Genomic DNA, 27,175 nt, shown 5'->3' on the forward strand with positions numbered 1-27,175 from the left:
GTGCTAAACAGTTAATTGTATTTGGAAAATATATCATATGAGCTGTGAAGGAAAATTTACAGCTCTGAGAGAGCTCTTGGCTGAAGGCATTAACAGTATATTTGATAACGGAAAGGAAGGCCATGATCTTCAATTCTGTTTTTGTTTGGAAGAGGAAATGCTACTAAAACTCATGTATTAGAAACAATGAGTCAAACTGTAATCTTCTTTTCTCAATTTGGGTTTAGCTACAACTAAATTTTATTTTGTTCCACTAAAAACAAACAACAGTTCAAACTGGTTTTGATTCCAGGTAAACAAAAACTCTATAAGAATTGTTATTGTGGAACAAATAAACAAAAACACCCCTTTAATCAGTATTCAATTCACATGTGGATTTGCTCTTCAGCCCTTGAGTAATGAGGACTGTTTGGTTGGAAAATCATTCTTTTTCCTTTTACTAGCTTTCTCCACAGCCATAACAGAGAAGTGAATGGGATGTCATTTCTGAGAACAGAAGTACAGAGTGCACCATTTCCATTCTAATATTCCAGTTGCAACATGATCCTTTATCTTAAAAAGGTGCTTCTTTGCAAAGCACTTTTTCGACTATCTTTAATGTCTTGGTATCAAGTAGCCTGACATTCTAAAAAAAGAGGACTAGGGCAACAATAGATTATGTGATTAAAGGCTCATCTCTGTACATGTAAAGAAGCAGAGAGGAAAAACAGGCAGCAGCAGAACTTTAATAACCTGGTCAGAGCCAGTGGAGCCTCTTCCCAGCTTCTCCCAGGGCTGTCACAGGAAAGCTATCAGCCCATGGCCAGAGTGAGACCTACCAGATTGTCTAACAGCAGTGGATCTCCCCAAGATCCCTTTGCAGATCCCTGGGTGGAGTTACTCCACACAAGGGTATGAGGCTCATTATGTCAGGGGAGAGAATCTGGCATCTCCATTTCTGTTTTCCTGGGTGAGCAGCTATCTGTTCTGTGTGTCTGTGTGTGTGGTGGCTTAAGTGTCAGTAACTGGGCTCAGTCACAGGCATCCATGTGCCCGCATTGTCAGCAACTGGAGTGACTGAAGCGTGTGCATACTGTGTGGTGACCACCAAGGTAGACAAGTCAGTGACTAGGCTAAGAGATTGGGAGCTAGGTGCTGATGTGGTCATAAGTCTGGGCTGCATGCTAGTTCTGTTAATTGGTTACTGGAAAGACCAAGAGGTCTGGAGGAATAGCTATTGGTGTAAACACATGTAGGTCTGGACCTGCTTGTGAGGAGACCTGTTACATGTGCATATGTCTATGCACAAGGCAAATGGTGACATCCAGTTGTCAGCAACTGGGGAGACAAGGCATTCAGGGGACAGATACTGGACAGATGCGGGTGTCCAAGGCTAGGTTCTGGTGGGACCAATATTGTATGTTTACAGCACACGTATTTTCCACAAATGGGATTTCATGTTGATCAACCAGAAGGAGAAACAGCATGAGGCAACTGGCATTTGTGTGCTTTCTGTTTGTGCTAATCTGAGTCACCAGGTGTGTACGTATGTGTGTATGTACTGCACATAGATGCACACATGTGCCACAGCAAGGACAAAAACTGAGCCTTGCTACTCCTGGGTCAGGGGACATGGAACTGCAGCAGCCTCACCTCTATCAGGCTACTGGATTCAGCAGCTCGTAAGGGTCAGCAGTGCAATCAATGACCTTTTGTAGAATAATATTAACAACAAGAAGAATATTTAACGTTATGAAGACTTTTTTTTCAAATGTCTTTTTCTTTCTGGACCCAAGCGTGATGCCTTAAAACAAAAAAGTAATGAATCACTATTAAACAATTTCAAGCAGACTGATACTGATCTACTATATGAGATCGAAAAAAAAAGAGAGACAATATTTTCCAATTTGTTTTGTTAAATTTCTAATAAATATTTATTATCAAAAGCAGGACATTAAGAAGAATTTTGTTGTTTTTTTTACATCTGCCTGCAATTTTTCCCTCTGAATCAGGAAGAAAAATGTTTTGACATGATCTAAAGAAGGAGAAATTAAAAAGATGACGTTAAGCAAAAGAAAATTAAAGCTGAATACCACTTGGGAAAACTCCTAAACATCCATTAGACTGCATGACCATTCCAAATGAACATCTTGGCAGCTATGGTGCTTGGGATCTCTGCAACAAGTAATTGAGAACACAGTATAGGAAGCAGCATTGAAGTAGATGACCTAAATAATCTTTTTCCTCAGTTTTTTGATTGAATTTTCATCAATCTATTTACTCAGATGTAGTGACTGAATGTTGCTTAATTGCTTTGGAAGCATCAGCCAGCCTATTCTCCCACTGACATGTGCTTCTCTAATCATCCTTGTTGGAATAAGAACACTATAGCTGCAGAATACACTTCATAATGAAAAATAATACCATTCTGATTTGCTTAGAGAAAACAAATATTTATATACAAGTGGGACTCCTTTAATTTTGTAATTCCTTTGTCAACACTTCACAGCACTGTATTCCTATCACTCATTAAAAAGCTGTAACACTGTACACACACAATGTTCTGTAATCAGTTAGGTGAAAACAAAACAAAATAATACAGGGAAATCTGCCTCAGACAGGATCAGTACCCACAGTCCAATTTGATACAGTAGTATCAGCCTGGGATTTCTTACTATACATGCATTTAGACTCATACCATAATTTTGGTCCGTATTAGTACCTGCACATGAGGACAAGTAAAGCTTGACTTAACTAGGTTTGACTATACTTGGATTGTATTTCTGAAAGTCAGAGGAATGAAATGATAGGATTTTCCACAGCAGGAATAGTTCTAAGCACAGAAGTTTCATAGTGCCATTTTCAGGCTTGCAAATCGTCCGGCTCATTAAGGCCCTACAGAAATATCATCCCAGTAAATGACATGAATTGCTGTTCCACATCTCTCTACAGATGCATCAGCCGCCCATTCACCTCCGCAGTCTTGAAATCTAATGAATTCCTTGGCTACAGGCTGGTGCTCGCAGAACACTGATGTCGACAACAAATTGCTGCCTACAATTTGGCACAACAGGCTTTGCAGCAATCAACAAGCATTAGCATCAGTTGGATTGCCATAGCATGAGCCAGTATAGCAAAATCTGGAGACAGGGAAGGCATCAGCTTCAGACTGCAATCAGCTAGCCGAGTCATTGCCTGGTAATTGGGAATTGGAATTTGCATATATTGATGATATTTTGTGCCTGCCTGAAAAGAACTTGGGTGAAATAGATAATGTACCTATCAAAAAAGAGTGGAGCATTTACCAGCAGGGATTGTTTTATCAGTATGAAGCTGCTTATCATCTAACTCTCACTGATTATGGTTTTACCCTAACCACCTTTACTGGTTTAAACTGGAATCCCCTTTGTCTTATTTAAGTAGGATTGCAAGTCTTTCTCTGCAACTAGAGACAGATGCAAATTCATTCCAGAAGCTCTGTATCCCCACTCAAAGCTCACAGTGAATTCCCCTGTCTCAGATTATTTGCAGTACAGGTAATAAAGGGAAAATAAATCCCTTAAGGAAGTTTATAGTTTGAATACAGACCTGACAAACATACTGTCTTGGAAGAACTGTAAATCCATGCAAAATTATTAAAAACCCACTGTCATATGAGTGTCATATGTCATATGATTGCCATACTCATGCCTTCTAAAAATCAGGACATGACTTAACATGTAACCTCAGGATTTCCTTAATGCTAACAGCTTCACCTGAAGGTCAGCTATGCCAGAAACTGAAAGTGTTACTTGTGGTTTTGTATGCTGTGCTTTGCAGACTTCTCAAACATGAATTGGGGTGGAACTGAGGTATCTGTGATTACAGCCACCTTTGTTCTACAGTTTTCAAAAGCCTTTGCGGAAACAATTAACTGTGGCCACAGCCATGGTAATAGCTTACCACCCCCCCCCCCCCCTTTTTTTTTTTTTCCAGTTAATATCACTGTCTAATACTGAAGCATGGTATAAGTACAGGGGAGAGGTACTTCCTTCCCAGTACTATGGGATCTGACATGGGATTTATCTCAGAGAAGGATGGATTCAGCTGCAGTTTGTGTTACGGATCTGTAAAGCCATATGATTATAACTACACCACAGTATTTGGAGTACATGCTGTATCAGCTTGTGTTAAGAAGGAATCTAAAATCCCCAGAATCTTTGCAGTAAATCCATGCCCAGTAGATATCTAGGTCTCTGAAGATGTAGAGATGCACTGTAGACTTTGCATAGTGAATCTGCCTTTTCTACAAGCATTCAAAATGAACTAAAAATTTGTTAAAAATTACTGTTCATTAGCTAACAAAGCCTATCTCAATGATAAAGCTAAGTTAGTTAACCCAAGGGTGCAAATGTATGTGTATTTCAGAATTAGCACTTGCGTGATTGTCTGAACTAATGGGTGGGTAAGACATGAAGACAACAAAGTCCAACCACATTCAATATCTGCCTTTTGCCTCCCTGTGGTTTGTCAGGACATTTTCTCATGACACAGGACTCTGATGTTTTAGCATAAGAACTAAACCTGGCAGGCAGGTCTGTAATTTAAGTGCCAGACAACAAAAAAAATGATAAGACTGAGCCTGATCCTTGCTGATATCATCAGTGAAATAAATAGGCCTGATTCTTAATTGCAAAGTCACTAGCACCATCATCAACATGCATGTACTTCGCAGGAAGGTGTGAGATAGGAGAATAAGGACAGGAGAAGCCCTCAGTATTAATGACAGTGGGTTCTCAGAGGGAGAACTGACAGTACAACACTTGAATCAAAGTTTCTATTAAAGCACCTGAGAGACAGGTAGCTGAAGGATAAACATCACCGAAGATTTCCATCTGTGTCTAGTAGGCGATTCTACCGAAGAGATATTGCCATAATAATGCTCAAACGGCAGGAAGGAACACAGTGTAAAGAAACCGGGTAAATTAATGCTTTAATAACACTCAAGTAATGGTGTCATCCATTTACCCAAATCAATTAAATGAAGAAGGAGAATCTCGTTTCTAGGCCGTTGCTAGGACAGATGTGCCGAGGGCTTTGCTAAGTTCCACTCCTTCAATTCCTGAAGCGTTGTTGCCCTCTGGCTGTGAGCCTGAGCCCCTGCACGCAGAACTACCACCAGCAGCACCAACCCTGTCCCAGCTAGTTTAGGTTCTAGCCCCTGAGAAGAGATGCCCGCTGTCAGAAGAGCTGAGGTTACAAAGGCTGGAGAAACTACAGTCATCTCGAATGTCACTCAGTTTCATTGCTGTGTAAAACAATAAACTACTGTGCCCTTTTCTCTGAGGAAGAGCTACCACAGGCTGAATACAAATTTGAAACGAACCTGGAGTTCTATGCTATTACCAGGAGAAAAAAATATTATAAAATCTTTATGCCTTTTATAACCACAATTTTTTTCCCTGAACTGATAAAAAGACACTCTCAGGATTAACAGCAATAACACTTTTTGTGTAGGTTTGTTTTTTTCACTTTTTCTAACCATACAGATAATTCTATTTTATTCCAAGCTTTGACAAGCTTAGGTAATAAACTTTTCTCGATACAAATTCAGTGTTCAAATAGAAAAAAAAAAAAAAGTCCTACTCTGATTTGGGCAGGGATAATTGTTGCCTTTAATTCTGTATACAAGTCTGGGTCCTGTAACCAATGATGTTACTATAAAAATACACCCAGTTTATTTCAATATTGCAAAATCAAGTACAGTCAGCTAAGGGGCTTCTCCCTGCCTGGGGGATAGATGTCTCCTTTAATCTCCTTCAACTAAGAGCCTTGCCCAGCAAAAAGGGAAATAGAGAATTCAAAAGCACTGCTGAAATGTCATTCATGAGGATGGTGAAAACACTTCTTCCTTTTGCAGGAAGGGCCCCACAGAGGACATCCTTTCACAGCGAGAATTCATTCACTCGTTTTCCTCCAAATGACTTTTCAGATGAACTTCTGCCAGGTGTATGGGCAGTGAAGCTCAGTGCAGTGTTCAAAAAGGCAGGCACTGAACGCTACAGTGCAGCAGCAGCTTTGCCTTTCTTAGCACAATAAAACCAGGCTGAGGAATTCAGTAGAACCAGCAGGATTGGTTTTTTCTCGCCATCTCTTTTCTCCTTCCTTAATAAATCTCTGTCTTCTGTTCCCTGTGGTTTTTCTGTCCTTCTCTGCCAAATCTATGTAAAACTATGCTCCTGACTTTATTAAGTAGATTAATAAGTGATGAATAATGCTGGTAAATATTTCTGAAATGGATGCTTAAAGGCACACTTCAGTCTTTATTCCTCAGAGGTGGTGTGGAAGGAAGCTGAAATGGATCAAGTAAAAATTCAGATCTGAGAACTATATGAATAACAAGAGCTCAGAGAGAATTGCAGGGGATCATGACAGTCTGCTCTAAACCAGAGCTGATTCCGTCAGGAGGAGGAAGGCCCTATTAGGTCAGGAAGGCTTTTTATCAGTCAGCTTAGCACACAGATCTGCAATATTTTTAAGGTTATTACTCTTAGGCTACTTTTAACAAAATGACATTACTAAAGTCCTAATTCTGCCTTTTCTATCAAATTGGAGGGGTCTTGTTGATGCATGTGACCTGCAGATGTCTGTCATGGATTCCCAGACATCCAAGCTTTCTTGGAGATTCTCTTACAACCCAGCAGACCTTTTGGAGAAAGTTTACTCAAAGTGAATGTAAAAGAAATAAAAACCTGTTTCCCCCAGCAAATGCCACTGTAGTACTCCTGTACCTAGCAATGAAGTTTTGTAGTAGCAAGCTACACAACCAATTTTAATGAAATAAAAACATACATTCTCAGAGAGAGTGTAGTTCCGAAAGGAAAGCATATTTTTATCAGAAGTGTTTTGTGAGTGCATGTTCCTTACAAGCATAAGGGATTTAACCACTAACAGATTGACCGTGAGTCAATCCCAGCAGTTATTTTCTTGAGCCTGGGCACAAGCCTGACACAGCTTTGTAATGCATGCTCAACAGGAAAGTCAAAATCTACAGGGATTTGTTTTTTTTTTTTTTCTTGTTGGCTGCTACCTTTTTTACATTACTAGAGATATGTCAAACAGCTGAAACTTCGGACCTTTGGGCACCTATGTGATGAACTACACACAGAACTGAGGTATCTTCTCCCTAACAAAGAACTCACTGGAAGATGAGGAAATCATCAGGAAACCACATGAAGATAATCCATACCCAAGTATGCTCATAATTTTTTATTATTTGGTGCAAGAGGATTTACCTTTTTTTGACACATGGAAAAGCCTTCTGTGATTTTACATAGCAAAATCAATATATGTACTCGTTATGGAAGGGTGAGGAGAGAAAGGCTGTACATTTTCAACATCCTGGAGTGAACTTATATAGCAAGAAACAAAATATTCATGATATGTTACAGCTTCTGGATTTAATTAATAACATGGCATAGATCCAGCTGTGTGAGCCACAAAGTGGGTTTATCAGCACTGCCAAAGAGCCACCATTTCTCTCTTCTAGGATACTCAGGATTATCTCAGACTTAAAGAAAACAGGTGACAGCCAGTTTCAATAATGTGGTTCCCTGCCTTTTCATGCAAATTGCTGTGCATCAAAGGAATCTTGAAATGAAACTAGAAGCTGAACATTTTAATCACGCCATTCACTAATGGACTCTACTTCCTATATCATACTGCAGAGAAGAAAAGGCTTCAGAAGAAGATTGACATAAATCATGAGGGCAGTGTCTGTTAGACACTATCAAACATGACAGTGCAGATATAATGAATAACCCAGGAATTCCCTAGATACTTGATTTCCAGAAGCTGAAGGCTCACTTTGTAATATTTACTTTTACACGTGTGTGTATGTATGAAGGTTGTTTTTGTTGGGTATTTGTTGGTTTGTTTGTTTTTCCCCGCACACTGAATGTAAAACATACATAGTATGTTCACAGCTACCCCTGATCATGATGAGGTCAGATGCGCTAAATGGACCTTCTATCTTAGAGCTCAGATGTCACCTGTAAAATGGTCTGTTGAGCATCACTTTTGTGGGAGCCTTAGCAAATTACAGATATCTATTCCACCTTTCTTTCTTTTCATATACCTACTATCAAGAAGCAACCTATTTAGCTACTTAGATGTTTATAAATATCTACTCTCTGCAAGGCTACATGCTCTCTAGTGAGCTCTGCATTGGTGTGATAGAAAGCACATGGTTCTTGTGCCCGTTGCTCACCAGTCAAAGTCTGCCTCTGTGCACACGCATGGCTCTGAGGTCATAGCCCCAGCATATTTTCCTTGCATGCATTTCTTCTCCGACTTGCGCTTCCTGTAGATCCTTTTTGCTCCCATGATGCAAGCTTCTCCCTGGAAACAAAAACAAAAATATATTTTTCTGACGCCCACCAGGCTATTTGTATCATTCCACTTTTCCAAACCCGTGTAATAGGAGCTGTGACTCAAGAAAAGAAGATGGGAAGTCAAATGCCATGTCAGTACACAGGAGCTCGTTAAAGCTACTGAAGCTTTAACTTAAACCAAAACAGCTTTTCCAATACACAATAAGAAATGATCTGAGCTTACTTATGTATTTGATTCAGCTCTGAATTTGTTCCAAAGCCAATGAGCAATTGATTCAGGCCCATTTCTCACTTATAGATCAGGTATCACAGCAACTGAAAACACAGTCTGATCCCTCTGCAATCTGAGACACAGAGCAGGGCCTAGTTCTTTGGTAATAATTTTGTTCAGTAGAAACTAGTATTGTGTAAATACTTTCCACAGACTCTGAGTTCAGGTTTTACAGGGTTTGACTTCTTATGTGGATGCTAAAACTTCCTTGTCTTTTCACTGCTATCTTCAGCAGCCTGCTAAATATTTCTATCTAGGGAACAGGACTCAGCCTTGTAATTTCAATGGAAAGCAAATCAAAAGGCAAGAGTCCACAGCAGCTTTCCTTAAAATAGTCCTGCAAGCTCCAAAGCCAACATCCTCAAAGATATACTGCAAAATCCTTGGCATTTTTGCTTATGCAAGCACAAGAAAGAACAAAATACAGTGGGGTCTCACTTTTCATGCTGTTAAAATCACTGCAGGAAGGGGAAACTTTTCATGGCTTTGATTAGCCCATGAAACAGAAGGGCCCGAATAGCAACTGGTGTAAAATGCTGTTCCTCCTTGAATCTCAAGGAAGCTGTACTGATTTTCAACATCTAACGATATATGTCATAACTGCAACTGGTATTTTTAGCGTGGAGTTGTGCCTTGTGTGAGCTGCTAGTCTGAGTCAAGCTACATTCGTTTCATATTCATTATTAAATTCTTGCCCAGCAAGATATATACAGAAAGACAACCTTTGATGATATAAATGGGTGTATTTCTTTAGACTTCAGTGGAGCCTGTGGTGTTTATGAAACCTCAGAATTTGGGCCCTATTTTATTCTAACCTGCTATAATACAGGCTGCTGTGTCAAACTTGGCAGAGCTGGGAAGCTGCCCCAAGGCAGGCACAGGCACTGTGTGAAGTGTGTTACCTTGTTGAGCACTTAAGCAATGGTTCCATGAGTGATGCAGCAGCTGCAATCAGGATGCAAAGGACAGGGCATGGGTGCCCAGCATTCCCCAACCCCCAGCAGAAGTACCACTGCTCAGAAAGATGGAACAAGGAGGAAACCAAGTGAGTAAGAAATGGAAGTGTGAGGGTAGAAATCTGCAAAAAGAAGCGTGAGAGCACTAGAAGGGTCTTAAGATACTGGCTTTGAGGATGCAGAAGGATGGAGGAAAAAAAGGAGGTAATGACAGGGAAATTGGATGGGAGATGTTAGACTGAAGGAGTTCAGGCCTCTTTCAGCAGCAGCGCTTCAGCTGTTGTTGCATTCCTCAGCTTTGGATAAGTCTGAGCTAATTGCCTGCATGAAGACTGAAACCTCTATTTCTTCTTCAACACAGCCTCTAATTCTTTAGTTGCAGAACAAGCCAAAAGGGAGCTGTTCATCCTTTGGGTCCCACAGAGTGCAACCTGAGTACAACACGCCTATGTAACAAAACAGACCCATCCAGTCAGGGACAATTTGATACCCCAAAGAAAGAGGAAAAGACATCAGATCACACTGTTCTTTAACTGTAGGACCATTAGCTACTTCAGGTCAGATCCCAGACTCCTTGCTTCTCACCTGGCTATGGAGTTGCCAGGGCCTGTAGTCCTCTTCTGCACACCTCCGATCAAAAATGGACTTGTAGTCTACTTTCACCAGCTGCCACTCTGAGCGGTGGCTAAAGTGTCCAAACACTCTACAGAACAGAGCAGAAAAAGCACACAGTAAAATGCAGCACCAGATGGAGCCTGGTAGTTACAGAGTGTCATAGTTCAACCAGCATACAGAGGTATAGTCACCCACAGATTTCAAGCAGAGATTATAGTTTAGGAGTGCATTTTTACTCAACTGACATGATGAACATGCGACTTAGGCTCCTTAATACCTACAACAATCTTAAAAACTGCATGTCGCACATATTCTGTGAATCAAGATCCTCCCACTTATATCAATCCCCAAAATGACTATACAGAGAACATGGGTCTGGAGACAGTTATACCTACAGGAGTTTGATATCTCAATTATGAGCTTTGGGAATCCCTTCCACTCAAATTAAAATCAGAACCTGAAGAGATCATTCTTCATGCATCTCTATGAACTCAGGTTAGTTTCCAAGACACATATTCTGTTTATTACAGGTCAGTCTATTTTTTACAGACAGAAATTAAATTTTCCTCCTATTTTTGCAAATTTGATCTCAGGTAAAATGTCACAGTATCTGGCAGGGTAAATCCAGATTTATGCACCACGCAGAACTCAGCATAACACATTGAAACTAATCATAATTTTTCATGAGTCAGCCTCCAGGCAACATTTTGTCATTCATTTTTACAAAAGAATGTCTTCATTTTTCTGTCTCAGGCAAAAATAGAGTAGCAGCAAAAACACAGCTATAAAAATACCCCTCATTTTTCTTTCAAATATTTATCTGTCAAGAGTAACTCTGCTTTAAATCACATTCAATTGGAGGAGTCGGGTTTCATGCTAATAAGCTAAGTGATAATGTTTTTGCAGTTTACAAGGAACCATATTGTCACTCCCTTAATAACATCACAAATAAACATTGATGATTTAGCAAAAGAAGACTGCCTACTCCTAGCTTCAGAGAGCACTTGGTTTTGTCCCCAACCAGAAACACTATTATGTCATGAACAACGCTCATAAGACATTTACGGTGCAGTTCCCATCAACAGCAGCATGATGGCATGCTCACTTACGTCATGATAAGAGTTTCCTCTCCAGGTTCCCCTAAAACTCCATCTACAAACAGTGGGAGGGATGTGAAACTGTACTTGCTCCAAGATCTCCCTTCATCAAAACTTAACCTAGTGGAGAAAGCAGAATTTAGTATCTTCTTTCCTTACTCTCTTCCTACTTCATCTGAGGAGATTCTCTAGTCCACTACAGTTGCTATGGAGGTATGGAAAGCAGCTTCTCTTCTTGGATACTGCATTTTTAGTCCTTTAAATGACTATTTTTTTTGAGAAGCATCATAAATCAGAGCACTGATCAAGCTTGTTTGGCATCATGCTTGTTACCCATGGCCAACACTTAAGTGGCAGAAACTAAGAAAGTTATGTTAGAGATTGATGTTTTAAGGTAAAAATGTAATCTAGGGCTAGGATTTTTAAAAAAATAAAGAAGTGATTTTGAGCATCTTATTTTTGGATTCCAAACATAAGGCATTCTACAGAGGCTAGATTTATGCAGCACAAGAGCTCTGTCTCTTCTGACCAGCATTCTTCCCAGAGGTGGATCTAAGTGAAAGCACTTTTGCCTTTGGCTGTATAACCCTGAATCTATTCAAAGAAATTCTGGTTCATAACAGCTGCCTGCCACATAGAAGACAAATAAATCAATAATTTTGAAATTAAATAATATTTTGGTAACTTACTAAAAGACAAAGCCGTAATCCAGATACATATTACATAAATAAGCAAACTCAAGAAGCCAAACTAATGTGGAATTACATTGACAATATCTCAGATCTGGTCAAGCTGAAACTATGTAAGCTGGAATTGCCAGGATGTCTTAGCTTTACCTGAGTTAACATTTGCCAGTATCTTAACTGATATTTTCTAGCTTGTAGCTACAGAAAACTCTGGATGCAGCCTGCCTGCTTCCTTGCATCTGAAAACAGGGACAGCAGACATATAGCAAGGACAGTGTTATTACCAGAGGTGTCTAATAGGCAGAGATGTGTGTTTCATGGCCACCAGTACTCCACCTTGGTCCAGGTACAGAACACTGTGCTCTTCCTCAAAGATCTTATATTAAAAAAAAAAGAAAAAAAAAAAGTATATTTAAATTTAAATTTATTTTCCTTAGTATCAAGAAATATCATAGTTCTTTACGTATGATCACGACTCATGACAGAGAACAGGTATATGCTAAGGAAGTTGGCTGGTTAGTTGGGTTGGGTTTTGTGTGTGGTTTTTTTTGTTGTTGTTTTGGTTTGTTTGTTTATTTTATTTTTCCAGATGCTTGGGAATTGCATTCTGCCTCTCCTTCACAGAATATTAAAAACATGATTTTTTGTGAGGATCAACAATTTCCCTCCTTTTGATGAGATTTTTTTTGTTTAAAGAACTTCTATTTGCACATACCTGGACTTGTCTTATGTAAGTGATGTATATGGACAAATGAGGGCTGGTCAAATATTGTAAAATAATTAGACTCTTGGAATACCAAACATTTTTAAATACTTCCTTTTCCTGTGTCTCTTTTGTATTGGCTTTCTGCAAACATCTGCTCTTTAGTTTAGATGGCAGCATTTGTTAGTCTAGGAAAGTCACTCTCTTTATGACTTTATATCTCATCCAGAAAATAGGAATAATAGAATTTTCTGTTCTGGGGATAAACACATTAAAGGGTAGCAATGCTTTGTTTAGAGGTGGGGTTCCGCTAGATATTAGGAACTTGATTTAACTTCATAATCCAGCCTCTTTCCACAATTAATAGAAAGACTGGTAGCTTCGGAACAAGATAAACTGAACTCTGTCTTTTTCTCCATTAATTTAAGAGCAAGGCAAAATAATCAGTTTATATGAATACTGAACTTCGGAGCACTCAACTTAGGTGAAATGAGTTCCACACAAGTGAGGGATAGACTAGGTGCAAGTGCTGATTCTCAGGACAGTATAATCATGGATAAAGAGAAGAACGGTTTGGTTGTTATAGGGGATGTACAAGAGCAAACAGAAACACATTTTCTCCCCTTAGTATTAATATCTTAATCTATTTACTTTGCTACAGGTTTAAACCGAAGTCAAACTCTGAGTAGAATTATAAAAATAATTTTCTGTTATAAGAAGTCTAATGACATATTCAGTCTTTTTCTTTGAGCATCTCTACTTCTTGGAAGGGAAAATTATGCTTTTGTAAACGTTCACAAAAAGCTACGCTGAACCAAAAGAAACAAAAACTAAATGACAGTTAGAATCTACTTTTATGACACTTTCATATGATTACTATTTAAACCTGTGATTCTGTGTCATTTACCTGTCTCCAAGTGTTCCCAGCATCAGAAGAAACAAACATGCTGATGTCAGTGTCTGATAGTTCAGTGCCTATATTACCTGTAAAATGAGCATTGGTTAGTGATGTAACACTCTAAGAAATAGTAGAATTAGCAAATCAGGGGAGTAGATGTATTTATTTACCTTTTGCAATTATAAAATTTCTGGTTTTGGGAAAAGAAAGAGGGAAAGGGAGAGGATGGAGAGAGAAAGGGGAAGGACTTTCAGTTTGAAGAAAATATATGTAAAAGATCCAATCTGTACAGCTCTACATACCTCCATATGCAAAGGAAATGCCCTGATTTTAATCTTATGTTCACGGGAGTAGAGAGCTAGAGGTGATCTCCTCAGTCTTGAAGACCAGTTTCCGTTAAAACATGACAAGTTGAAGGTCCATAAGGACTTCCAATTTAACAGCCTGTATTCCTTCCCAATACTGATAGTGTGACAGCCCACAATCCAGTCAACACCTGCCACACCCATCACAAATGCAAGATTTTGTTAGTGTTTGCATGTCATAAACAGGCAATCTTTAAATGTTTCATACCTGAAGCTACGATAATACTAGGGGCAGTGTCTCGGCTGGCGATGTTTCCTGAGGTGTAGGGATTCTCTGAGACCTTCAGGTGAAGATGAAGGGAGCAGTAGGGCTATGGAGAAAGGTGAAATAAAAGTAAAAAGCAGACACAACACGTTCCTTAAAGGTTTTGAAATATACAGCATCTTTCTGTATTACTTACCAATTGCCGCAGTCAGCCACACTTAGAAAGGCACGGCCACCCTCCTGGTTCTGTTGCGAGAGCTTCACTATCATTTTCAAACACAACCCATTCCACTGGGAAACTGATTCACTAGGCTGAAACACTCTCAAAAGGACAAGATCTTTGAGGCTGTACCCACAAAGGAGGCAACCAGGCTTGCAAGAGCAGGTAATGGTAAGGACTACCCAGCTCCCTGGCTCCTAGCTCTCTTGAGAAGCAAGCAAGGCTGCAGATATGAAGTGACTCCTGGAGTGATAGTGCCCAAGTTATCTCTGCAACAAGAGGCAATATAACCCTATTGGTGTGGTGCTGAGTCATCACTAATTAGCCATGAGAAACAACTTAATTCAGGCAGTGTCATACCATTTCTTTGACTCTGTGTATTTTTGACACATGACTCTCTTCTGCACTGCACTAAGAAGAAATAGCAAGACTGGAAAGTGTTCGTTTAAGAGTTATTTAATAAAATGCTTCATTACCCCACCTGGACGTGACCTTTGAGATTTCAATACAAATACATCTCTGAAAACCTCACCTGTTTGTTATTGATTTTGTATGTCAGGTACTCAGACAGGAATGGTACAGAATAAATGAGGTGAGCAGGAAAGTAAGACAGGTAGATTTCCAAAGCTGCCATAACAATTCCCTCCAAATCTGTAGTCTGATAGTTCTGAAAATTCTGAAAACTTTTGTTTTCTCTTGGGTTTTATTTTCAGTATTTTTTTCTTCCAAACCTCCTGAAGAGTCCTTTATGAAACAAGCTAAGAGAAGTGAGCTGGAAAAATATTGGCAAGAAAACTTGAAGCAAACTAGCTCACTCAAGACATCACACAGGAATACAAATAAAGCAATGCCCATGCTTCAGCTTGCATGGCCCTGTAAGGTGAGCAAGAGAGGTTGGGCAGAAGGACCTTAGGCTGTAAGGAGGCAGGTCTTTCTGTCTCAGTGAGGGTGACAGACACTGGAACAGGCTGCCCAGGGAGGTTGTGGAGTCTCCTACTCTGGAGACATTCAAAACCCGCCTGGACGCCTTCCTGTGTAACCTCATCTAGATGTTCCTGCTCTGGCAGGGGGATTGGACTAGATGATCTTTTGAGGTCCCTTCCAATCCCTAACGTTCTGTGATTTTGTCTAATATCAGCTATCTAAAGGCTAGGTCTGTGGTCCCAAAAGTTTTGTAGGCTTCCTCTGCAGGACACTTAGCCCTATAAGTCACTGGGGGAAGCCCACTGATCCACCACTTCTCAAGGCAGGTGTCTATGACTCTGAATTGAAAACCTCCCTGTGGAGAACATGGAGAACAGAAGGAGGTTGTTGGCTTTTTTTTTTTTCTTGGCAAAGGTGGATAAGGGTGGTGAGGAGTGATGGAAGCTCTCAGATGTGAGACAGGAAAAGGGGACACGGTTTGTGCAGAAGGCAACACAACCTGCCAAATGGAATGTACTGAGCAGCCTAACTCCACCTGACAGCCTGGTGAGGGCAGCCACTGGAGCAGCCCGGGGGCACAGAGATGGAGTGGAAACCAAATCGAGCTGACATGCATGCAGGAAGTGGAAAAGCATTGCAAGAGCATTAATTCTTTACTTTTCCATTGTTACACATTATGAAAAGCCTAAATAAAGAATATATTTTTAGAACTAGCATACTCCAAGCCCACTTCAGCATTTTGAGGACAGTAGGCTAATGGTAGCAACTGAGCCAATTGCCCACTCTGACAGAGATTGGACCTCATTAGACTCAAATCTTTGTGCTACCAGAAGTTTTCTTTCAAATTTTCTTCGTTTCACAGATATAGTACATTGAAATGAAATATGTATCTCATATATTAAAAACCAGTCAGCTGACTAAGCAGAGAGAGGGTGTATTTTTAGTGGCATGACTTCTTATTGGTTGGAGTGGAGTAATGCTTACAAACTGTATTGACAATTGGGTATGCTGTAAAAACTGACCTCCCCACTCTAGCCAAATGCCTAAAGTTGCTGCCCACGGCCATCTCACATCCTTACTGTGGCAACATCCTCCTCTCCATCCCTGACATACACCTTCTCCATCTGTATCCTTATATAGTTCACTGACAGATATTTTTCCAGACTAGTTTGTCTTCCACCATAACTGTTGGTCCCTTTGTGTTCATCCTCTAGCTCCAACAGCTTAACTCATACACAAATTATCTCAGCTTTGTTTTCTAGAATTTCCTTTGCTTGCCTCTATCCTTCTTGTTGTTACCAATAGGCAACTGAAATAATTATCATCACAATCACCAATTTTGGGTTTCCCTGTCATTGCCTAGTACCCAGGTGTGCTAGGTGCTGAACAGACACCAAGGGAAAGACAACCACTGCCATGGAGCATTTACAACCTGGGTAGAAGATAAAGCATGAGTGACATAGCCCATTGATCTGCTCACTGCCACTGTTTTTACTGTCACACTGGAGTTCATTACTTTGCTTAATATTTTTCAAGCCAGCACTTTCATGCTCCCCTCTCAGGAGGCTCATGGATCTTTAGTAAAATTTCTCATAAATACCCACAACCCACTTCTTGGCAGTTCTGCAAAGCCCAGCTGCACCATCGTCAATGGCATGACACACACAAACCAGCTATTAGTGACTGTCCCTGATCAGGAGTAGGGCAAAGTATTATATCACAAGGATGATACCAGATACCATTCACAAACTAGGGGTGTAGTCAAAGTATTTGCTCACCTGCAAGGGCAAGGAGCAATGAAAAGAGATAAACACTTCCAGGAGAGATATTCTAAACATCTCACTTAGATGCCTAAATTATTCTGTAGCAGATGGCATGAATGCCCCCCCTTATGAAAAATGGCTCTGTGTCTTGAAATTCTTATAATTCAGATAGACAAGGCAAACAAAATGTGGGAGGGAATAAACAGATGTCTAGGGAAGGGAAGCACAGAGAAAATAAATGTCTTGCCCAAGGTCACACACCAAATTGGAAATAGGCCTAAAAATTGAATCAAGATTCTCCTGAGATTCAGCCCTCTGTTTTAACCACAAGACCATCCTTGAAAGCTAATTGATTAACTCTCCTAGACAGACAACCATAACTTGCAATATAGAATTACTCCTCAACTAACCACTTCACAGCACAAGGTAAGAGTCAAACAAAACCAGCATCTTTGGGATATAATACCTTGACAGCTATTTTATGAAGATTAAATGTATTCATCTTAGAAAACAAGTGGTATAAACAAGAAAAATAAAACCTTGGGATTAGATGGAAATTCATTGCTTTCCTCCATCCTCATTATTCAGAGTCATCTTGCAAAAAATGCAAAAAAATCTTTGAGTTGCTTTGAAAAAAAGCACTTCAAGTGTACTGTTGGTAGAGGGATGGTTCTGTCTGTCTTGCCTTGTGTTTCAACCAGATTCCCTCTAAACCTCCTTAGCTGCTAACTTATCTGTTACATACTTATTTCTGCATTAACTCTCCCTTAGCTTATGTTTAAAGACCAGATGCACGAAGAACACAACATTGTACTCAGAGGCTGGGGACCTTCACTCTGGGAAATGGCAGATCCCATTCTGCCTGCAAGCTGGAACATAAATCCACTGCCGTGTCCCAAGATATTGCTAGAGACAATTATCCTGAAAACCAGCAGTGTGAAAGCATTTGTAACTGCTTTGGTGTAAGGATGGGAGCTAAGCCAGATGTAAAACGGACTATTAGGAAATCATTTCTCTATGCCATAAGGAGAATCAGGATCATGCCAAGAACAATATGTAGATGGAAAAGGAGCAATTGCTGTAAGGAGGTAAAACTTCTGGTGATGCAGAGATAGACAGAATATGGCTAAAGAGGTGAGTGGAGTTTGTGAACTGTTTAAATACTACAGCTATGTTACATTGACAAGGAATAGAATTGCCTCAGAGTAGGGAACAATTCCTTTTCTCCATGCTTTTCCTCAGCAGAATGTCATTATGGACCCCTGACTTATTTCCAGAAATACACACTTTCAGTGCTTTGCTTTGAAAATTTCCTTGCGCTTCATATTGTGCCTTCATCTTCCCCCACCATTAACTGTGAAGCTTAAATCAGATTTTTAAATAGCTTGTCTCGTAGCATTGCTGGTTTACTTTGTGGTCTTGGTACATTTTCTGTGCCGCTATCTTTCTTTTCTGTTTGAGGCAGACTGCCTATTCCTGTAAAGAACCTAACAAGTCAGTTTTGTTCAGATTTCATGTATTTCCTTTCTTGCAAATTTGCAAGTTGACCACCTGAGACCCTGTATGTTCGGCTAATGATCTCTGCTCTGCTACCTTTCCACTAGCTTCTGACAACCTAAGCATGATGGAGGCAGACAGGGTCAGGCAATGAAAGAGGTTTCTTGCCTGTTTTACGTGATGTTAAGGGAAGAGTTAAAAATAAACATGGCTATTCATTCCTCTAGCATTACCGCAGGGAAGAGCTGATGAAGTTCCTTCCCATTCTTCTGGAAACACAAAGACTGAGCTACACAATTTAAGGTCATTGAGGATTTGTCCCTTACCACCCTGAAATCATGGTCCAATTCCAACAGACATTTGTGGACCTGAGATGCCCGCCCCAGCCCAAGTCACAGAGCATTTAAGAAGTGGGTTGCTTTCCAGCAAAAACAGAAAGACAAGCCTACATCAAGTTTTCAATGCTGGAAGCAGTTCTTAGGGCAACTACACTGTTGCACAGAGAACAAAATAAAAATGAACCAGTGTTTAAACAGTGCACAGTGGAGCTGCAAAGGTGTAAAGGCAATCCACAGAGAACCAAGAGCTTCTCTGGGTCAGGTCTCAATGGGTCCCCACAAGTGCCCACACTTCTGCCCTTGCTCATGACCCCTTGCCCAGCTTGTTCAAGTTTACCACCCCCAAGAGAATTATTTCTAGTTTGTTCAGGTGTATGTGGTCTCATTTTAAATAAAATGAAACTGTGTTCTCAGGTGCCCATGAGTATAGTAGCAGATATAGTATGGATAGGAAGGTGTAAGGGAGCCATAATCCCCTCACTCCATAAGAACCATCCAGTCCTGGTTTATACACAGTCGAAGGACCACTTCCACTATGCAGTGGATAACTGCAGTGGCAGCATATGCTTCTGTATAAAACACACAGTTCCTGCAAATGACTGTTCCATAAGGACCCTGCAGAGCAGTACCGCTGGCTCATTTATAACCACAATGGCAAGTCAGATCTCTCTTGAGCAGTGCACAACAATACCAAGAAAGACCTTTTCTCAAAAGGGAAACTTCAAATTTATGGAAAAATAATAGAGTTTATTTGATTCTTTAACTTGCTGCATGGTTTTTATTTCTTCTGTCTTGCCAGCCCCCCAAAATATTACACTCTCATATCATATAATAAAAATATTTTTATTCTGATAAAATTAGTCATAATTTGAAAAGGTAAATGTGGGGAATATTTACCAGATATGTTCACTTGAATTAGAACTAGATTACAATGTATTTGAAACACAAAGGCTTCTACACATAGCCCCTTCCAGAAAACTCAATTGTTTTACATCTGTGAAGTTTTCTCAATGTCACTTTTTTGGTTTTCATCTTATAGAAAGATTTAATATTGAAATGTCCTTAGTTACATTTTTTAAAAGGTTGGAAGAAGAAAATAAACCCACACAAATTTAGTTGTGCTCTGAAATACCTCTTCTGTTTGACCTTCTGTCCTCCCTATTTCTTTTTTTTTCCAAACTGGAAAGAAAATGAAAGGCTTGCATTTGGCTCAGTCAAAAAACCCAGTTATTTGAACAGCTCTTGCAATAACACATGGAGTTCAGTTAAGAGATTACTGTAGCATTCAGCTACTTACTACAATACGTGAAATATAATGCTGATTTTTAGATTCTAACAAACATACAGCCTCAAAATGAGAAACACCCCATCCCACCCCTGATGGAAAATAGCATGCAGGTACAGGACAGCAGGAGGAAGAGCAGTGTAAGCAGTGCTCCTGATTCTGCCTGGAACCATGTTAATTTTTTTGTAATATAAAAGCTATTGAGAATCCCAAAGGCTGAAGTTCCAAGTAATATCCCGCTACTATGTATAAATTATATCAGCTGAAAAACATGTCAAGATTGGCCCAAGTTTTCTTTTTGACAGAGATCTCCAATTTTATTTACACTGTTTATATTTCACTGTCACTCTTGGAAACTGTTTGCATATAATGATGATTAAAGACTTATCTATATGCTGATCTATATCGATAAGTTCAGAGGCAGATACAATATACACCAAACATATAGCTATGCAAATATTTGGCTGAATGTGTCGATTCTCAATTCTGAGCTCAAAAAGAAAATGATAAACATTAATATTGCTTACAGAGTGGCCTGAAAGAAATCAGACCTCTCCTTTGAGCCTGTCTCAAGTTGTTAGGTCCCTGAAAGTTCCTGAGCTACAACAGCTCACTCCTCCCATCTAGTGTCCAGAGAATCAACTGCGCAGAAACAACGTCCGTCCAGCTGCATCTGCTGCATAAGGAGAGACCATCAATTGTGCAGCAGGAAGCTGATCTACAATGCTTCCTTTTGTTCCAGAAATTAAATTAAGTTGAATTACAACACCAGCTCTTACAATACCACCTGGCAGCTGAAGCCTGGTGTACTGTACTTTTAATATGCAGCATTCCCTCCATGAGATACACCACATGGAGGGGAACTGCCCTTTCCTTCTTGTGTTATGTGGTAGTTCTGGGATGTTACCACCCCCCTAGTTCCCCTCCAGGTACTTACTAGGAGACAGTGAACAGGGTTTCCTCTCAGATCAGTGTCCGGAGCCTGCAACAAACTCCAGTCTCTCCCTTTATTGTAGGTGATGAAAGTTTTCACTTGGTTGTCAATCTTCTTGTTAGCCAAGAACATTCCCTTTATCCCTGCTACCTAGGAAAAATTGACATGGCTGAAAAATAGATCAAGCCGACGCAGGTTCCATGCATGTGTGCCTCTTGCTCTGTGAAATCCAACAGGGATCTTGTGGCTGTGTCACTGTGGTAGATGTCAGGGCAAGAATTGCCAAGGAGCATCCAAGAGGTGCTGGGGACAAGCTAAGACTATCACAGGTGGAAAAGTGACAAATGGAGGAGAAAGTTTGTATTTCAGAGTGAGCATGGGAACGTGGTACAATGCCAGCAGCCTTATCTGTAAACTGACAATCTATTCACTGTGCAGGCATCCTTCCCCCTGAGGATGAAATATGTACAGGGCAGTTATTTGTCTCTTGCACTGCAATAGCAGGAAACAGCAGCAATTTTGGTCTCACAAAGAAAATGGCAATGCATGCATAAACTTGCAGTTCAGTGCTTCTTTTCTCATACAGCCTGCTTAAGACATTTCATATAAGGATCTTAATGTGTTTCATAATTACCAGTGTTTCAACAGGACAACTTGTGGCACAGAGTTATTTTTATTACAGTTTCATATTTTGAAGAAACTAAAGCATTGTTGACTTAAAAGCAAGGCCACCCAGAATGCTAGTTACAGAGCGAACAAGGAGATTCTCACCCTTTCATTTTTCCCTGATGTTTTACTCAACAGTTTTACCCCACAGACCTGCAAGAGGATTTTGTAAAGACGTGATGCTAACAGACTCATGTTGGAAACAAGCCCAAAAGTGGGGAGAAAAAATTCAGCCTCAAATCACAGCTCACACTGCAGAATGTTCCCATCTTCTCAGTACACTGAAAATCAATAGCCCAATAGCTGCTACAGCTTGCGAATGAATTTGTTAGAGTGTCATTCTGCAATCTGAGTGCTGCAATAAAAAGGGAAGTGAAATTGGTAAAAGGAGGGGGGAAGTGAGAAACTTTTTTGGTTTCCAGCAAGTCTGTTCTGTCATCCACCTCATCTCTTCTTAGGGTGCAGAACTAGCACACAGAATCATTCATCAAGACTTTTTATTTATAGAGATTATTACTTAAATGGTATCATGTGGCAAACAGTTACACGGCAGATTCAGAGTTTGTTCTAGCTCAACTGATTTAATTATGTGGCTGGATTTGGATGCAAGAGCTCCCAGTGAGTAGGACCTTATTGCACTTTTAGTCACATGCTGTGGGACTACCAGGGCACAGTGCATTGGTACAGAACATTGGTGTACTTAGTCACTTTGAATAGCACTTTTCTCCTTGAGCAATGGCACTGAATTTCATTTGAAGTTACATAAAGCCTTAGATCTGACTTGCTATAATGGGCAACAGTCTTCAAATTAAGTAGTTAACTAAGTTATTGTTGATATAAACATAAAAAAGGAGAGTATTTTCAATGACTTAGCTGAGTTGTTTGGTACTGTCCAACTAAATATTCAAGATTTCTTTGTTGCTATAGAGAGGAACCCTGATAAGACAAGTGTACTTTGTCTCCCAGTGATACTGCATGAACAGACAGAGCTGGAAAAATAACATAGTTCTGTCTTTACTACCAGAGGCTAGAGCCTATTGCTCCATTTGTAATTTTCTTTGTTGTTGTCCAGAAATATTTGTATTATACTGTCCCTGTGAAATGCTGCCCATAAATGATTAAAGAACATTTTCCTGCGTATTTTTCTTTTTATGATTCTAGTTAAGGGCTGGGACTCAGAATCCTTTCCAGAGAAAGCAAAGTGTAAGTTATACAGTTATTCTTGGACAGCTTTATCTTAAAAAAAGACCGGCACACACTACACATGTTTGTGTTCTCTCAGTAGGAAGAGATACACATGTTGCATACACAGCCACAACACACACAATGTTCACCTGTGCTGTTCATAAAATCGTAACAGAGAAAGTCTCACACAAGTAAGTGGTCAGAGAGCAAAGCACTCTGTCAGCTCCCACAGACTTTGTAGATAGTCCTCACCACCTTGAATATATTGTCTACAGATACAAATGCTGTTTACAGTTTTAGTGAAAGATTAATACAGGACACTTAAACACACAACTCAAAACACATTCTTCAGTCCCCCATCTCCAACTTCATACATCAAACATACGCACATACACTTCCTATCTAAGATGCATACTGCTAAAAAAAAAAATTCCACAGTGATAGGCATATATACCATAGCTATAGACACGTCTCCTGGTCTGTTATGACTTCAGGCATGGATTCCCACAGGGAGAATTCTCTTTCTGTGGATCAATCCAACTACAGAGCCAAGCAGAACTGTACCACATCATTGGAGAGGTGCAGGAACTAGAAAAGGCACTCAGGCCCAGTGGCCAGTGACTCTTGCTCTTCCCTTGCTCTAGGAGATGGCCTCCAGGACAGATCCTTTGTGACTGCAAACCCATTGAATGCCGAGTCCAATGTGCTACTTATGAAGTGGAACTGGAAGGTGGTGGAGAGAAGAGCTATTCTCACACCCTGCTCCATCCAACATGCAGAAGGGTGAATAGTGTCATTCCAGGAGTAGTCTTCTCATCCTCTACAAGGTCCAACAGCAGACAGCCCATACACTGAAATAACAGCCTCTGAGTGAAAGGTCCTGATGACTTTCACAGGAAGAGAAAGGAGAACATGATGTGGCACCATGGAAAAACTTCTATTTTCTCTTCATGCCCAGTGCAATTTCCCATTGAGATGGACTGAGCAGATTTTTCCTTGTTGCAGAATCACTTTAGGAATCTACACCCACAAACACGTTCACTACAATGCAACCAGATGAACTTACTTCTAACATCAGACAAACATGCATACAGACACACACACACTTAACAGGTCTCTTTCTAGCATCTCCTCAAATAATCTTGCTTATATGTATAATAATGAAATATGCTGCTGTCACCACAGAAGGACTCATAATCTCTCTACTTCCTTTTAATTTATCTATGGAGTTTCTTCTTCTCTCATCTTCATCCCCATTTACCCTTGGAGCATTTATCATTTGCAACAACCCTACTGGGAGTATCATGCTGGATAGCCTTCTGTTCCCTTCCAGCTAGAACATCAAATTGAAAGGAAGGTTTGTGCCAAGTTCAGTGTCAGCCAATATTATTTCTATCTAGATAATCAGCAGATATGATGCTACAAGTCTGATTCCATCAATTTCAATCCAGGTTACTGTGTGGTGTCAGCTTAATAAAACAAAACAAAGGCTTTTTTTTTCCCCCTGGGATGTAGGACACCTTTACATAATGCAGTGAAACTGCTTCTCCAGCTGACAGTAATAAGAGGCAACAGTATTTCCATGGGCTGCCAGCATTGAAGAAAGATTAACAGTAAAAATCTCAAAATGACTGAAATGCCATTGCCCATACTCCTACAGTTCATGGGCATTTATGTACAACACTCGGGCTCTCTGGACAATTCAAGGTGGTTTCCAAGTAAAGGGCAGCTGAAGGCAAACTATATAGAAGAGCTATTACTCAGATAGTGATGGGGAAATACAGGGAGCATCTTCATTCTCAAAGGAATTTGGATTAGTTCCTGGCCTTTATTCCAAATGGTCAGAAAATCCCCTGAAGGAGACCCTCAAAACAGCAGCTGAGGACTGAATTTCTACTTAGCTGAGTACTGTCTCCAGAGGTGAAACAGGCAGCAGAGCAAGAGAAGCACATTAAAAGTCCTGTATTTAGGATCAGTTGTCACAAAAGACAATGTAAATTGGCTTTCTTACTGGTGAGCTTAGGAAGATTCTGTCAGGAAAAAGCTCAGGGGTAAAAGGGACATCAAGACGAGGTAGGAGAGCTTCCATGCTCAAGGGATAGCCAAAGAGAGTGTATCTAAAATCAATTCAGATCCCAGAATTGTCCAAGCTGAGGAAGGTGACAAAGATAGCTGAAAACTGCTGTCTCTCCTTACTTCTAAAACAAGAGATTATGCTGTCAGAAATGCAACAAAAACTGGAGAGTGGTGATATTCTGAGTGTTGGCAACTATCAGAGCCGTAGGCTGGACTAATATGGGTCAGCAGGACTTTCGCAGAGAAACTGAAAAAGTTCCTCTTAGGGACTGAGTGAACTATCCCACCACATCTTCTGATGGTTATCTTCCTATGCATGGAAGAGCCACGAGCTCTTCTTCACCTGAGAACCTACAGGAGAATACAGCAGTGAATCTGTTCATAACATTAGGCTGAGCCTGAATTCAACACCCATGTAAAACCCAGCCTTTGAAGCTCAGCTGATTGCACTGAGTCCCTTAAATGAAATAATGGTAAAACTATGCATTTAGTCATTTTTTGGCTCTGCTGTTCACATGCATATAACAAAACTGATGTGCAAGAGGGAAACGGCACTGGCATCATGTGACCTCCTGAGATAGGAATGAGATGTTTGGAGACACGACATACCTCATAGAGGTCAATCATCACATTCCCCTCCAGCCCTTGACTACTCTTGACGTTTTCCAAGGCCAGGGTGAAGTACACCCCTTGGGTGTCTGAGATATACAGATTGTACGTGTCATTCTGGTTCCACTCTTGTACAGCTGCAAACACCTGATTCTCATCTGTGCTGATAACATGCATGTCCTGGGGAAAGAAAAGAGGAAGGTTACTAGAGGGAGCTCTGCTCTGTCTTTTCCAAGGGCACCAAAGTAATTGTGGAGAAGCAAGGGATCTATTTAGGCTGGAGTTTAATCAGAAACTGTAGACAGCACTGCTGTAAGTGGGTAATACCATCCAGGAATATTTTACACCAGCTCTCCTCTGCCAATTTTCAAAGTAGTAATTAACTGATTAGGTGTTAATTGAAGATTTACATTGGAAGTACAGTGTTATAGAGCATCACTTCCCCCCTCTCCCTCAACACATTCATTTTAATGAGTACTTTGTTTGGGCAGGATGTGTGTTGTGTGGTTTTTTGTTGTCCATGGCCCACTGTGCTAACCACCCCCCACAAGAAATGTAACAGAAAGAATACTCTAATCCTCACTAGATGTAAACAGTTGGATTGTAGTTAGATCACTAGTGTTATGAGTGAGGTTTTGGTTTACTCTGTTTTTTCTGCATGTTACAAAAGCCAGGAAGCAATGAAAAGATTGCATAATTAAACGAAAACCAGAAACTATTAAACCCTTCTGTCTTTTAATGCCTGGAGAAAGTATTATCAGGTGGAAAAACCCACTGAGATTGTTATAATGAAATTCCTAGGCTCTATCTGCCCAGCACAGGCACCCTGAATTCTTTGATGCCATAAAAATCTGTGGAGGTAGGAAAATAAATGCAGATTTCTTAGCACCAGGTGATTCCCAGAAGATTCAGTTGTTTTGTCTGTTTTGGGCAGATATCCCAAAGTTATTCTGCTTCCATGAATCTCAGCCAGGGCTTTCTATATGCAAAACTGGGAACTTTATCAAAAAATATACTCTTTGGAAGCTGATGCTACTTCTTGCTTCTGTTAATAATAGTCTCTGACAATTTACTTTCTTGTGGTTTTGTAGGGGGGATTAATACTTCCAGATGGAGCCTTATAACATAAAGATGAAAAAAAAAATATAATGAGGGAATCTCATCAATAAATTTGAAAGTGGATTCACCTTGAAATTAAGATTCAGAACAGTTGTTTGTTCATCCAGATTCAGACCTGAGTATGGAGCAGATGAATATTCACTTGATTTACCTCCTTCTTTGCGCTGGAGAAAAATATATCCCAGAAGACAGGCTGGTTTTATGGAGGAAGAGATTGGCTTAAATCCTGAGGCAATAGGAAAGGCAATATACATCCCACTGCCTTCTACCAGTTGTGGTTGTGAATAGATATCCTCTCCTAGCTTCAGCTGTGCTAGTAGAAGTTACTGTCACAGCTGTTTGTCAGAGCCTCCTTATTTCGGTTTGTCACCTCAGTCAATCTGCTGGTACATCTACATGAGAAGGTGCTCTC

At 40.2% G+C, this 27,175-nt stretch overlaps 1 protein-coding gene across 2 annotated transcripts in view; it reads right to left on the minus strand.

Moving 5' to 3' along the window:
• Positions 1-27,175, minus strand: part of SORCS1 (sortilin related VPS10 domain containing receptor 1) — a 286,937-nt gene that overhangs the window by 41,250 nt on the left and 218,512 nt on the right. For both annotated transcript variants that reach the window (XM_082054531.1, XM_082054530.1), the window contains exons 9-16: positions 25,645-25,824; positions 21,112-21,258; positions 14,151-14,253; positions 13,587-13,663; positions 12,261-12,352; positions 11,303-11,410; positions 10,164-10,281; positions 8,228-8,358 (exon numbers count right to left, since the gene is read on the minus strand). In XM_082054531.1, coding sequence (XP_081910657.1) covers positions 8,228-8,358; positions 10,164-10,281; positions 11,303-11,410; positions 12,261-12,352; positions 13,587-13,663; positions 14,151-14,253; positions 21,112-21,258; positions 25,645-25,824 — 956 coding nt within the window. The remainder of the gene's footprint in view (positions 1-8,227; positions 8,359-10,163; positions 10,282-11,302; positions 11,411-12,260; positions 12,353-13,586; positions 13,664-14,150; positions 14,254-21,111; positions 21,259-25,644; positions 25,825-27,175) is intronic.

This window comes from Streptopelia decaocto (genome assembly GCF_964273445.1).
Source record: "Streptopelia decaocto genome assembly, chromosome: 5".
Classification (NCBI taxonomy): domain Eukaryota; kingdom Metazoa; phylum Chordata; class Aves; order Columbiformes; family Columbidae; genus Streptopelia; species Streptopelia decaocto.